General features: G+C 37.3%; 1 protein-coding gene across 4 annotated transcripts in view; it reads right to left on the bottom strand.

Annotated features, from left to right (window-relative positions):
- LOC118592810 (complement component receptor 1-like protein) overlaps positions 1-12,302 on the bottom strand; it is a 43,067-nt gene extending 30,765 nt beyond the window's left edge. For all 4 annotated transcript variants that reach the window (XM_036201892.1, XM_036201894.1, XM_036201897.1 and 1 more), the window contains exons 1-3: positions 11,913-12,302; positions 2,327-2,506; positions 1,613-1,712 (exon numbers count right to left, since the gene is read on the bottom strand). In XM_036201892.1, the coding sequence (XP_036057785.1) occupies positions 1,613-1,712; positions 2,327-2,506; positions 11,913-12,027 (395 nt within the window). In that variant the 5' untranslated portion in view covers positions 12,028-12,302. The remainder of the gene's footprint in view (positions 1-1,612; positions 1,713-2,326; positions 2,507-11,912) is intronic.
- Between the last annotated feature and the right edge of the window lie 1,383 nt (positions 12,303-13,685).

Genomic DNA, 13,685 nt, shown 5'->3' with positions numbered 1-13,685 from the left:
GCCTATTTTAAAATTACTTGTCCTTTCACTGGAGTTATAAGAACTCATATATTATGGAAACAGCTTTAAAAATTCTATGCTTTAGAAATTTTTTTCTATTTGTTTTATCTCAAAAGTGTACTTTGAAAAGCATGTTTTAAAATTTTTGAATCCCTAAATAACATTTTTATTTGGCTTGTGTTAAAAACACAGATTTAGCTCATATCTTATAACTTAATTAACATTCAGAATCAGGTTAAGTCAACACTCTGTGTTGAATAATGAGGAGTGCTAACATCAGCAACACCATCCTTGGTAGGACTTCATGCCAGACATGTTCGAAGAGCGATTCTGTGGTTGAATTGCGTTCCCTAAGTGATAGTCTGATCCTGTAAACTCCTATTACTGTCAATGTGACAGTATTTGAAAACAGGGCCTTTGCAAATATAATCAAGTTAAAATTAGGGTCTATAGAATGGATCTTAATGCTATATAACTGGTATCACTATAAAAAGAGAGAACATTGAATATAAATACACAGATCAACAAATAAAAACAGACACAGAGAATAAGCAGTGATATCGATAGACAAAAATTAGAGTTGTGTTTTACAAACCTAGGAAGGCCTGGAGCTTTCAGAAGCTGGAAGAGGTACGGAAGTTCCCTCCCCTAAAGACATCAGAGGGAGCACCATCCTGCCAACACCTTATTTTAGACTTCTAGACTCAGAACAGAACTCCAACAATTTCTTGTTTGCAAACACAGTGGTAGTCATTTTAGCAACCTTAGTAAACTAATAAAAGCTGTGAATTTAAGACCTGTTCTTACTCAGAGCTCCCTAGGCTTCTCTTCTAGCAACATTCATGCTGGATTTCAGAAGTCTGTGAACTTAGACTGCACCATCTCACCCAGTGAGTGCCTCCCTTTCTATTTATGTTGCCATAGTTAGGAACATCCCCATAAGGCTCCTAGATAAAAGGCTTAGTCTACCAGGCTATAATCTTATTGGGATGTGGTGGAATCTTTAAGAGGTGGGCCTTATGGGACAAAGTTAGCTCACCAGCTGTGTGCCTTTGGAGAAGATACTGAGACCTTATCCTCTTTTGGCCTTTCTTTTCTTCATGTCAACCATGAGGTGAATGGTTTACCAAGTTTACCATGTTCTTGCTGTAATGGACCATGCCACCACAGACCAAAGCAAGAGACTCAAAGTGAACATGAACTGAGATTTCTTTAACTATGAATTAAAACATACCTTTCTTCCTCTTGATTATCTCAATTATTTTGTCATAATAATGGAAAGCTGATAACATGTGTTGTCTTGATTATTCAGCAGAGATAACATATCTTTTCCACCTAATCATGTAATATTTTTGTACATTTCAATCAAGAATTAAGTACTTACACTCAAGCCTCCTAAGGCCAGGCAACATTCTGATGGTGTGGATTCATTGTAGAGCACTTACTTAGCATGTTTAAAGACTTGAGTACAACCTCTAGCACAAAACAAATCAAAGCACAACCAAACACCAAATCAGGAAGTAACAGATTAGATGTCTTTCCTGAGACCTGCTGAGAAGGTAGTACTACTGTTCCAGAAGTCCTGAGTGAAGAGATGTTGTTGCCAACTCACCCTGGATTACAGGTATAATCAATACTGGATCCAAACTGAACGTCTGTGTGTACATGTACTATGCCATTCTGAGGATCTTTAGGAGTGTTACATGATTTCCCTGTGAGAAACAAACAGAATTTTGGAACCAAGTCAAGTAAACTAAACTTTCCTTAGTTTATGAAGTTCTAACCTGACTGTAACTTACTCTAGGGAGCATACATAATAGTAATATTTCAGAGATTTTTGCCACTTTGAGGAAACTTAATGAGACACTACTTTCCAAAAGAACTCCCATTCAAGTTCCCTCTTATTTTCACATGATGAATCCCAAAAATATGTTTACTTCATTTATTACCAAAGCATTCTTCTGAGTGTTCCAATTCACAGACCTCAGAGTCTGGGATTTTTTCATCTCTTAGTTTTTAGCTACACTTTTCTTTGCTTCAGAATATCTAATTACTTAGTGACACTTGTTCAAAGTTGGACACACTAAGTGAAGTATCCTGAAGATATTTTCCCTGTGATGGTAATCATTATTAAATTTATTAACAATTGAGAAGACAGAAGCACAGAGTAAAAAGATATATGACCTTCAAGAATGATTCAATGTACTATATACCTTAGATAATATTATGAATGACGTGTCATAATTTTAAAATCCAGACAAACTGAAGCAGACTCTACTATTTGTCACAAAGTATCTAGGTGTCAGCTTCCTCTACAGTTACTCACTTATACAGATATCTTCAGCACTTGTCCATTCTGAGTTTTGTTGGCAGATGATGGAGAACTGCCTCTTGAAATATCCTGGGCGGCATTCATACATCAAAGATGTTCCAATGGGAAAATTGGATTCATCAGTTTTATTTATACGGCTGGCAAATGAAAACCATGGTGGCTCTGTGCACTGACCTGGAGATAGAGACCACAGAAACATTACTTTTTTTTTTTTCTTCTGAGACAGAGATGTAGCTTTGCAACCTGTCCTGGACTAGCTCAGTAGACCAGGATGACCTCGAACTCACGGAGTTCCGCCTCCCTCTGCCTCTCAAGTGCTGGGATTACAGGCATACACCACCGCCACCTGGCTGCAACATTACTTATAATGGAAGAACTTCAGGTCCACCTTTTCTTTTTCTCAATATTCTTCATAGATGTGATCAAAGAAGGGAAATAGTAACAGTAGTAAATGGAATGATTCCTTTAATGGTTATTTTTATAGTAAGCTTTTAAAATAACTTTACTTAGAATCTATGATTAAAATCTCTGCTTTAAGAACAACTTTTCAGATTTATTCATTGTATTTCACAACTCTTGTGCTTAAGAATGCATATATGTGCATCACATGCATGGTGTCCTTTGGAGGTCAGAAGAGGATGTTGGATCCCCTTGAACTGGAGTTGTGGATACCCCTGCTCTTTTTATTTTTTTTTTTTAAGCAATGTGTATGTGGTTTAATTCACACAAAACATATTAATGTAATATAGGTAGTCTTTCACAGTGGGGGAAACTCCAACACATAGCTTCAAATTTCAGCCAGGGAGAGAGCACCTGTGCTTAGATTTCATCCATCCCATCCCCCCTCATCAATCTCTCCTGCACCAAAACATACTCATGGATTGAATCACCCTTATCACTCTCAGTTGTCCAGCCAACTCTAATGGGCCATGATCCTCCTTTCTGGCATTCAGGAATGGATCAACACTTTGGTCAAAGGAGAAAAATAACAAAACTCAAAAACTGAAACTGTATTTCATTTTGTGAATGTATTTTCTGATACATGTTTTTATTTCACTTCTAGACTCAGTCATCTTTCCTTAAGACTTAGCAGAATTAACTTAGTTACCAGTTAGTGTCAAATAATAAGTAATCAATAATTTTCTGTTTGAAAAAAAATCACCTTAATTTAACTTCAGAAATATTACATGTTTGTTATGACTTCTTTTCCTTCGCATACTCTCAATTAATTAACTCAAGTACAAGGGGTGGATTAAGGCATACAAAAATATTGAGCAATGTACTTCTAGCTATTTTTTAAACTGATTGCATCTTATTTTGCATATGGCCAGCTTTGGTAGGTATGCTAGTTTAAAATTATTTTATATATTTCCTCATTTTGGAGAGTCTACTTGTTCTACTAGATGCTAAAAAGTCAAATATTCTATTTGATTATATACTTGTCAACTTCTTTTCATTATGCCTACCTTTTCATATTGTATCATTAGAACATACAAATTTAAACATATATTTCATGAAAGACTAACCTGTATCATAATAAAATATCTCTAATTTGTTTGTGTGTGTGTGTGTGTGTGTGTGTGTGTGTGTGTGTGTGTGTGTGAGTGTATGCACATGGAAAGTTGAGGTGATATTGAAAATCATCCACTTTCAACTCTTCCAATTTTCTGATTGAAGTAGGGTCTTTCAGTGAATCCCAGACCTTGCTGATATGGCTAGTCTTGCTGGCCAATTACTCTGGTGATCCCCTATGTATACCTTCAAAGGCTATCACACTAACCCAGCAAAAACGTTAGTTTCTGGGGAATCTAAACATGAGTCCTCAACCTTGTACAAGTACTTTAACTGCTATCTCCCCTACACTGTATCAATAATTTTAAATATAAACACATAATATTTCTTTAAAGACAATACTATCATAATGCCATTTAATAAGCTTTACATTGGTTTGTTTTGACATGGTGTTTTCCATCCTTTTTTATTCACCTGCCTGTCTTGAAATATGTCTTATTCCTTTTGTTTGTTATTACTGTTTTACTGTTGAATCATTATGACAGACTTTTCAAACTTAGGTTACAATGTCTTTAGAGTCTCAGCAAATTTTTATTGACAGTCTAAAAGAATATAGAACAATTCCATTTATTAAATAAGTATGTTCAAACAATACAGGTCCATATCTCAATTATGCAAAGAGATTTGGGGCCTAATGTAGTCTCAAAACTTGGAATCAAACTGAAACCACCCATTTCCTTTTCTGTTCCACATTAATTTTCATGTGGTACTCTTTCCGTAGCAACTGCTAAAATCCAAGTTTATAAAACACTGGCCTAGTATAATCCATCTCTGGAGCCAGCAGCTACTCTGAACTAGTTCTTGTAGTGCATACAGTAACTGAAAGAAATCAAGAGTTGTTCTTTTCATTGCAATTTTAAAATCTTCCAGTGCTGGTGAGTCTTTCTCAACTTGACACAGACTAGAGTTACCTGGGAAAAGGGAACCTCAACTGAGAAACTGCCTCTATAAGACTGGCCTGTGACATTTCTGTGGGGACATTTTCTTAATTAATGATTGACTTAGGAGGGCCCAGCTCACTGTGTGTGATGTTGTTCCTGGGCACATGAACCTGGGTTGTAGAGGAATAAGTAGCATTCCTATGTGGTGTCTGCTTCCAATCCCTTGAGATCCCTGAGTTTTGGCCTTGGCATCCCTCCCTCAGTGATGAACTATAATCTGTGAACCAAATAATCCTATTTTTCTCCCATAGTGCTTTTGGTTACTGTGTTTATCATAGCAACAGAAAGCAAACTACACTTTCAAAGTACTCCTGTGAGTCTGCCATGGCTCCAATGCTCCCTCAGCCCATAGTTTCAGATATCTGATCACATGACAACTCCTTTAAATAGGAACTGACTATTAATATCGAATAAAATTAAGGTTAAATCTACCATCTTACTGTTTTTGTCTTTAGTGTTTTTGTTCTTTTGTTTTGATTAGTGATTACATTTGTTATTGTTACTTACTTTTATTATACTTTTGTTTTTCTATCAAAAGTAACATGATCTCAAAATATAAACATCTACTAACAACAATATAATTTGCCCAACAAGAATCACAGAAATGCTGACTCCATCTACTTCCAACCCTTGTTCTATTACTATCAAACATTTAAATAGGATGTGTATTTTAAACCACTGCTAATCATCTTCAGTACAGATACTGTATGCTGTTTGCTGAATGTCTGTTACTTGCTACTAGGCTGGATGCTAAAGGCAATTGACTCCCTCATGTGGCTGAACTGCTATCTGTGGTTTGGAAGTAAATGTCCATCCATCACTGTCACTCTTGGATTGCAGTGGTTGGGGCTGTTTTGGGAGGTGGTGGAATCTTTGGGACATGGGGCCAATCTGGCAGTGTGGGACAGTAAGGGCATGACTTTCAATGATACATCCACTTTGGGGTCAGGTCAGTGCTCCCTGTTTCCTGTTCTGCTACCAAGCAAGAAGCCACCTGCTATAGTCTCCCACTGCTGCAGATGGACGGGCTCCATTTGCCATGCCTTCACAACCAGCATGGACTGAACACTCTGAAAACATAAGTTTATTCTCCTTTAAATTGTCTATGTTAGTTATTTTGTCATAGTGGCTAGAAAAGTAATACACTAAGTAACTACTTCCCAAGGATACCCATGTTCTAATCCCTAGAGTATGTGAGCATGACATTTTTATGATAAAGTGGCTGTGTAGGTATTACTAAACCTTTTAAGATCTGCCGATTACCCTGGATTTTCTGGATAAACACTAAATGTATTCATAGTAGTCCTTTGGTAAGAGGTCTGCATGAGAAGGAAAGATATTTGAAGATGCCATGAGCCATGAGATGTAGGCAGCATCTGGAAGCTGGAAAGAGTAAGGAAACTCATTTTCCTCTGTGCCCTACAGAGCAACACAGTAATCCAGACTTGGGAACCAAGAATTAACTGTAAGACAACACTTTTCTTTTGTTTAAGACCATAAAGTTTGGGGAAATTTATTGCAGTATCAAGATGAAACCACAAAGACATAGTATTGAAAATAATAGATTCAGAGAGTTCTGGACTTTAGGACCTAATGTCCTTCCATTTCTGCTTTGATGTCTTGGAAAAACTGCTTAATATGTCAGAGTCTCTGCTTCATCTTTTTGAAGAAGATGACATTATTTACTTAGTAGGCTTCCTAGGAGTATCAAAGAAATGTATGTAAAACATCTATTAGTATCACACATAGAGAGGGGTGCTGAAAGTTGTAATTGTTATTCATATCAAAGAGAAAATAGTATCATTTTACAGTATGCAAGTAAAGTCAGCATATGTAATTATTTCCAAGAGTTTATTTTCTGTCAAAATTTGTAGGAAATGAGCCTATTGTGTCAGGAATGCCCTGGAAGACCTCTACAACGGATGATTTCAGAGATCTTCTGAATGACACATCCCACATTCAGCCTAGGAGTTATTGTTTATATCTCATAAATTCTTATCATGGTTCCTAAGCATACATCAACAGATATAAGAATTACAAATGCTGATTTTTTTCCTATTGACAATAGTTATTAGAATGGGGGACCAACTCTGGATTTCATAGTAAAGTAGAGAATTCACTTCAAAAAAGCTCATGTTCCTAATTTTTCTCCAATATTATAATGGCATTCGCTGTCCCCACATACTCCACTGAATGATAGTTGTTCCGTTCTCTGTTTTCACAGGTATGTTTCATCACCTTCAACTTGACTTCCTACAAGGCTCCAGCTTTCTACATCTGTTTCCTCCAGACATGCATTCACTCTCTATCTCTAAACACATCCTAGTTGGAATCTTTTATTTCTCTCTAGCTTTTACTTTTCCTCCACATCTCAACTTACACACTACTTGCCTGACCTTCTGAGAAATATGAAAATTAAAACCTGTTCTTACTTTACCCATTATCCTTTTTACTATTATATCAATAATTTTATTATTATAATTTGTGATTTTTAAATATGCATGCTTTTGATGAGATATTTTCAAGAGGCATCAGAGATAATGTGAAGGTAAGAGACCAAATATCCTTTGTTCCTCTAAATAAATACCTGGCCCAGAGCTTAGCACCCAATTATAAGCAGTAGATGTATTTTGCTGCCATGAGCAAATAAATGATATACTGCAAAATAAGTAAAATCAAGAGTCCAAACAGACTACATCCCAAGAAGCCCTCATTTGCAGAGTCTTAGTTAGAGTCCATATATTTTTAAGTTTCTAAGATAATATCACTTTGAGAACTACTATATAACAGGAAAAACAAATAGAAAAACCTACTAAGTGAAAAAAATAATTCCCGAGAAAACTTCTGTGATAACAACAATAAAACCATTGAGTGAAAGTTTCTATGATTTCAAATATTATGTTTTCACCTCTCTAGCTGACACGTAGGATGAATGCAATGCTGCTAATTGTCTGCTTCATTAATCCTAGGTAAGAGAATCAATCCCAAGTGCAGAGTACAGATAAAAGAAAAACAAACAAATAAACAGGCAAGGGACTGATCATCATAGCAAAGCTCCAGGGAGAGGCTGCAAAGAGTTCTAAAGCAATATAGAAATATGCTGGAACTATTCTTAGAAAGAGGTTTCTTTCTTTTAATTATCTACACTTATTGGAGTTATACATACAAATACTATATATACTAATAACAACATTAATTTGTATAACAGATCAAATGAAAAGGTACATATGAACCTTCAACAGAGAAAGGTCATCTAGTTTCCTTTGCCTCCTGTTACTAATCCCTCAAAATACGGCTATTTGTATGATAGGTACATTAACAGGCACTTCATAAAGTCAAAACTTTCATCATTCAAGTTATTTTTATGCCTCCATTAAGATACAATGCACAGAGTAGATGGGCGTTTAAAGTACATGAATTTATGACTATATATATATATATATATATGTGTGTGTGTGTGTGTGTGTGTATACATGATGAAACTCTCACTGAAATAAAGACAAGCATTTCCCTCATAATCCAAGTTCCTTTGTCCTTATAATCCATCTGTTTGCTTCCTCCAGTAGTTCCAACCTGCTTTTTCTAACTACAAAGACTTCACTTTTTAGAATGCCATGTAATTATCATACAAATGTCAGTCTTTGTTTTCTCATTGGTCTAGCTTTACAAAGTGTAATTACTTTGAGGTTCACCTTGGTTACATATATTTCATGGCTGATAAATATTCAGTTAGATAAATATATATGCCATAATTTAACTGAAGGACATTTTAGTTGTTTCCACTTATTGCCTGTAACCAATAATGCAGTGATGAAGGAGCTGGAGAGATGGTTCAGCAGTTAAGAGCTCTTTCTGGTTTTCCAGAAGACCCAGGTTCACTTCCAGCACCCACATGGCGGTTCACATTCTTCTGCGACTCTAGTCTCAGGAAATCCATTGCATTCTTCTGGCCTCTGCTGGCACTGCATGCATGTGGTACACAGACATACATGCAGGCAAACATACGCACTAATATAGGTAAAATAAAAATAAATAAAATCTAAAACAACAAACAAAATAAAAAGCACTCAGCTATAAAAACTAATATAGATGTCTGTTGGGCACAGATTTTTATTTCTCTTAAGGAAAAACCTGGGAGTAAAACGCCAAGTCACATGATAGACATTTTTTTGCTATATGCTCAGCCACTTTCCAAGAGTAGTGTCTTATCTGCCAGTAAACAGCACATAACAAATTTAACTACTTTACTTACTGCTAACAATCGATATGGTGAGCGTTCTTACTTTTAACTGTTCTCTTGTTTGTATATTGTTATCTTATTGGATTTTTTTTTTTGTCCTGAATGACATAACCTCCTTTCAAATGGTCCATTTAAGTCATTAACTGACTCATCCTGAGTCATCAGGACTGTGAACTCATGACCACTTCTGTGACTTTGCTGGAGAATATGAGGGGTCAACCTGAGCTACACTCTGGTCTACATAGTTCACTCTTCAGTGAAGAAATTCTGCGAAGATTTTGCTTAAGCAATTTTATCTGTAAAAATAAAGAGCTCAACATAAAGAAAAATAAACTTACAAATGTGGTATGCATAAATATCTAAAACAATACCATACAAATGGAATAAGATTTTATTTTATTTATTATTATTTTTACTGTTATTTTATTACTATTATTATCTTGGTTTTTTCAAGAGGTTTTTCTGTGTAGCCCTGGCTGTCCTAGAATTCACTCTGCAGACCAAGTAGGCTTGAAACTTAAAAAGATCCGCCAATCTCAGCCTTTGAGGACTGAGAGGAAAGGTGTGCGTCAACATCACCTGGCTTAGAATAAGAATTTTAAATACTTAAATAGACATAACGATTTAATATCATTAGTTAACATTGAGTGACAAGATATTATCACAGATTTTGTTAATATGAGTGTATATAAAGCTGTCTTTCAACTAGTATTCTTGATATTTTCAAGATTGTTGTTGTTGTTACTGGTTTTTATCTGACAGCATTTCTTCCTCTGAGTGCCTTTCACATACAACTTAGGTGTGTGTATCCTTAGGCAGATAAAGGGGTAGTCCCTGAAGCAATCTTGTTTTCTGGAATTACTCTTACTATAATCATCTTCAGTGAGTATTTCTGATGTGCAAGACATGTTGGAAGTTGCTTTTCTAAGAGAGGTTATTTTGGCTAATATTAGAAAATATAAACCATAAATCACACATCTCAGAATACAGAAACTGAGATGCAAAGTACAGGAAACAGACTCTAACTCCCTTTCTTTGTCTTCTCCATGCAGCAGAGTTAACAGAAATGATCCTACAGGAGTATCTTAGGGCATGCCAGAGTCCACCAACTCCAACAGTATACTAGTAAGACCTAACTACTGTGCCATTTGACCGCCTTGAATGTGGTCTATTTCATTGAATGGTTTGTTATGAGCCTGAGAAAAAGGTATGTTCTACTGCTGGGAGAGGATTCCACACTTGCCAGTTATACTGGTGTTGCTGAGTTCTGCTGTGTCCTTACTGTTTTTCTGCCTGCTACATCTGTCTAGTTCTGGTGGAGGGGTATTGAAGCTTCCAGCTCTAACAGTGGGTTCATTTATCGCTGCTCACAACTCTGCCCATTTTTGCTTCATACATTTTGATAATGCTGTCAGAGGCACACATGTGGATACTTGTTAATTGAATTGCTGGGTCCAAGGTCCTCAGATGTAAGTAGCAGAGACTGGAATTCCAGAACCAATTTCTCTATGAGTATACATACCTTCGAGGTGAAGCTCTCTACCATATTTTGTTTAAATTACAAAGTGCTGTGGCCAGTGGAAGCATTCTAGTGGCATTCTCTTCATTTCAACATTGTTGACTAAAGCACTCCATGGCTTGAGTCACATTTGAAGGTTACTGTGATAACCTTGGTTTCCTTTGCACACAATAATGTCTGATTTAACTATGGCAAAACTGCCCCAACATTTCAGCCAGAAGATGACAAAGCCACAAAGATCCCTAAGCACTGGTAGGAGATTCCCAGCATTCTTGGTATACTTCTTTTCTAAAATTAAATTTTATCATATATCTTCATCTGACCAGTTACTATGTGTGCCTAGGAAGATAAAAATTTAAGCACAACTTTTTGCAGGAATTTTGTTTTTTCTCTATTCTCAGAAAATTAGGTTCAGTTAATATATGTAATTGATCTAGTGGGAAAGTTTAAACCTCCATTTGAGCAAAAACACAAGACTGTCATTTCAAATGTCAATGAGTCTAAACAAAGCAAAAAGACTTCAAGGAAGTCTTTCTGTAAGCAAGTTCTTACTGAAGAGGAAGGAAGGGAACTTAGAACTTCCATAGCGGGTAAAATGGACACTATTTTGTGCTTAACTATCACTAAATTGTAATATGTAAGTTCAACAGTCTTTTTGTAGATTTTTTGACTTGCAAATATTCCGTTGCACCCAGGAGCTTCCTTGCTCTTCAAATCCTAACCTAGGGTGAGAATGGGAGGATCTTCATTAAAGTGGGAACTCAAGTGAGTTGATGAGGTTTTGGGGCAGAAGATAAAGTACACAGTTCCTAGTTCTGTTTGTCTAGGCCTTCAGAGCAAATGCACAAATAACGACTCCAGGATAGAAATAAATTAAGCAGCAGAACATGAGTTAGACACTTGACACCAATTACATAGAAACATCACGAAAACCTAGGTATTTGCATTTCACAGGTGAGGAAACACAGGCAAATTTACTTTCCTCACAACCAAATTCTAGGATAAGAAATTGCCTCTCCAGGGTTAACACAACGCCCCCCCCCCCCCCGCCACCGGCCCGTACCCCCGGACCCTACACCCCTTTCTTTCATTACTATTAGCTCTACACTCAGTACAGACAAGCAGGTGGAAGACCAAGCATTCCTACAGGTTGAGTACTGTCTGGGTTGAGAGCTCAGCACTCATCCATGAGAAAGAAGCCCTGGGTACCCAGAGGGGATCCTAGACCAGTGCTGCAGACTGCAGCACCCCCCTTCACCACGGTGCAGAGCACATTCCTACCTCCCCGCGCCTCCCTGTGTGGCTCACCTAAAGTAGATGGCGCCAGGGATAGCAGCAAGACCGCCAGCTGGACTCTGCCTGGGCAGAAAGCTGCAAGGCGTGCCACAGTGACCAGACCCTCTGAGCTCCGAGAAACCTTCATTTTCTTCACCCGGGTCTCTCTCAAGTGCTGTAGAACCGCAAAGAAGAGAAGGCAACCCCGCCCAGGGTGCAGGAAATGGCGCTGAGTTCCGGAATAAAGGTTTTGACCACAGCTTCCCCTTGTTGGGCGGGGTCTTGTTTTCGATTTGTTCGTGGGATTTCTGTGGAATTTCTCCTGGGAGATCGCTTCCTGGATGCAGGCACAGAATTAAAAACCTAGCAAGTCAGTTCCAGGATGTTCTCTTTGTACGCCCTTTGGTTCCAAAGAAAACAAGGCATTATGGGAAGCCGGTTGCATATAACCCGCCCTTGCTCCCCTCCCCCACCCCATGCCCGGCTTCTTTTTCCTTTCAGATAACGAAAGGGTGGAGCCTAATCAAGGGTGAGCCAAGGGTTGCCCGCCCTGTCTAGTATACAGTAAGAACTTGCCTCCTTGTGATGAATTCAGATGTAAGGTGCCACAGAAACAAAAATTAAAACAATAAGCTAACCAGATATAAAATTTATGCACATATGGATGGAAAACCCACAGTTCTCATCTTAAAGGGAATGAAAGTTTATTCTGGAGTTATTTTTAGTGACCATGTCCCTGGAACAATGATTTAGGTTACCCCCAATTCCGTGTCCCAAACTGGAAGCAGTTCCACAGTTTTTATGGATTTACAAAGCAGAGAAAGTCTTAAATCAAGTTTAAAATACATTGGTGCGTGCATCAGAGAAGGGAGTACATTAATGTGCTTTTCTGTAGGCTCAAGATGCTATCTGACGACACACTTATTAGCTTTTGTATTTGGAAAAGCTAGTTGCCTGCTAAGTTAATAGATTCTAAAAGGTTATTTATTGATTGCTTGCTTGCTTTGGGTTTTTTGATTGTTTGTTTTGTTTAACATATTGTCCCAAATGTTAGCTCTGACACAGGGGGCAAAGAATGGCTATTTCAGAAGTCCAAAACAAGATAAGGTAATTAACCTCTGGACTTCAACATTGCAATCCCTGACAATATTGAAATTATAATTAGCCAATCAGTCTCTGCAAACACAGATACCTTTCAGGAGTTTTCTTTCACAGCAGATGCAGTTTCTTTTCAGAAGATTTTGTTCACAAATATAATGTCAATGCTATTCAGCCTACATTAAGACCATGCAGTAATTAATGGGGAAGATCAGGCCTTGCCAACATCCGAGTGAGATTTGATGAGAGGTGAACAATTAATAAGATCCCAGAAATGGAATAAACAGGCTTTGCACTGGATTTCAGATCCTTTCTTAATAATGATGATAAGGAAAGGAAAGGAAAAAAAGAAAGGAAGGAAGGGAGGAAGGAATCAAGAAATAGCCTCCTAATTAGAGATGGATGGTGGTACTTATTGAAATAACAAATATAGAAGGCCAAGTTTAGGGAACAGGATTAAGAATTCTAAGATTACAAGATAGAGCATGTGAACTAAAATGTCCACACACTGTTTCCAGAACCTGTGGTACTTGTATGGCAGAAAGACTTTGCTGATTAAATTAAACCAAGATGTTGAAATGGGGAGGTAATCCTGACTATCAAGATGGGTTTGACAATCCCAAGGATCCTTATAAGAAGGTGGTACTAGATCAGAGATGGAGAATAGTGAGAACAGAGATCAGAGTTACTGCCTCCAGAGAGCAAATG

Source organism: Onychomys torridus, chromosome 11 (assembly GCF_903995425.1).
Source record: "Onychomys torridus chromosome 11, mOncTor1.1, whole genome shotgun sequence".
In the NCBI taxonomy this organism is placed as follows: domain Eukaryota; kingdom Metazoa; phylum Chordata; class Mammalia; order Rodentia; family Cricetidae; genus Onychomys; species Onychomys torridus.
This window is presented reverse-complemented; position numbering and strand designations above follow the sequence as displayed.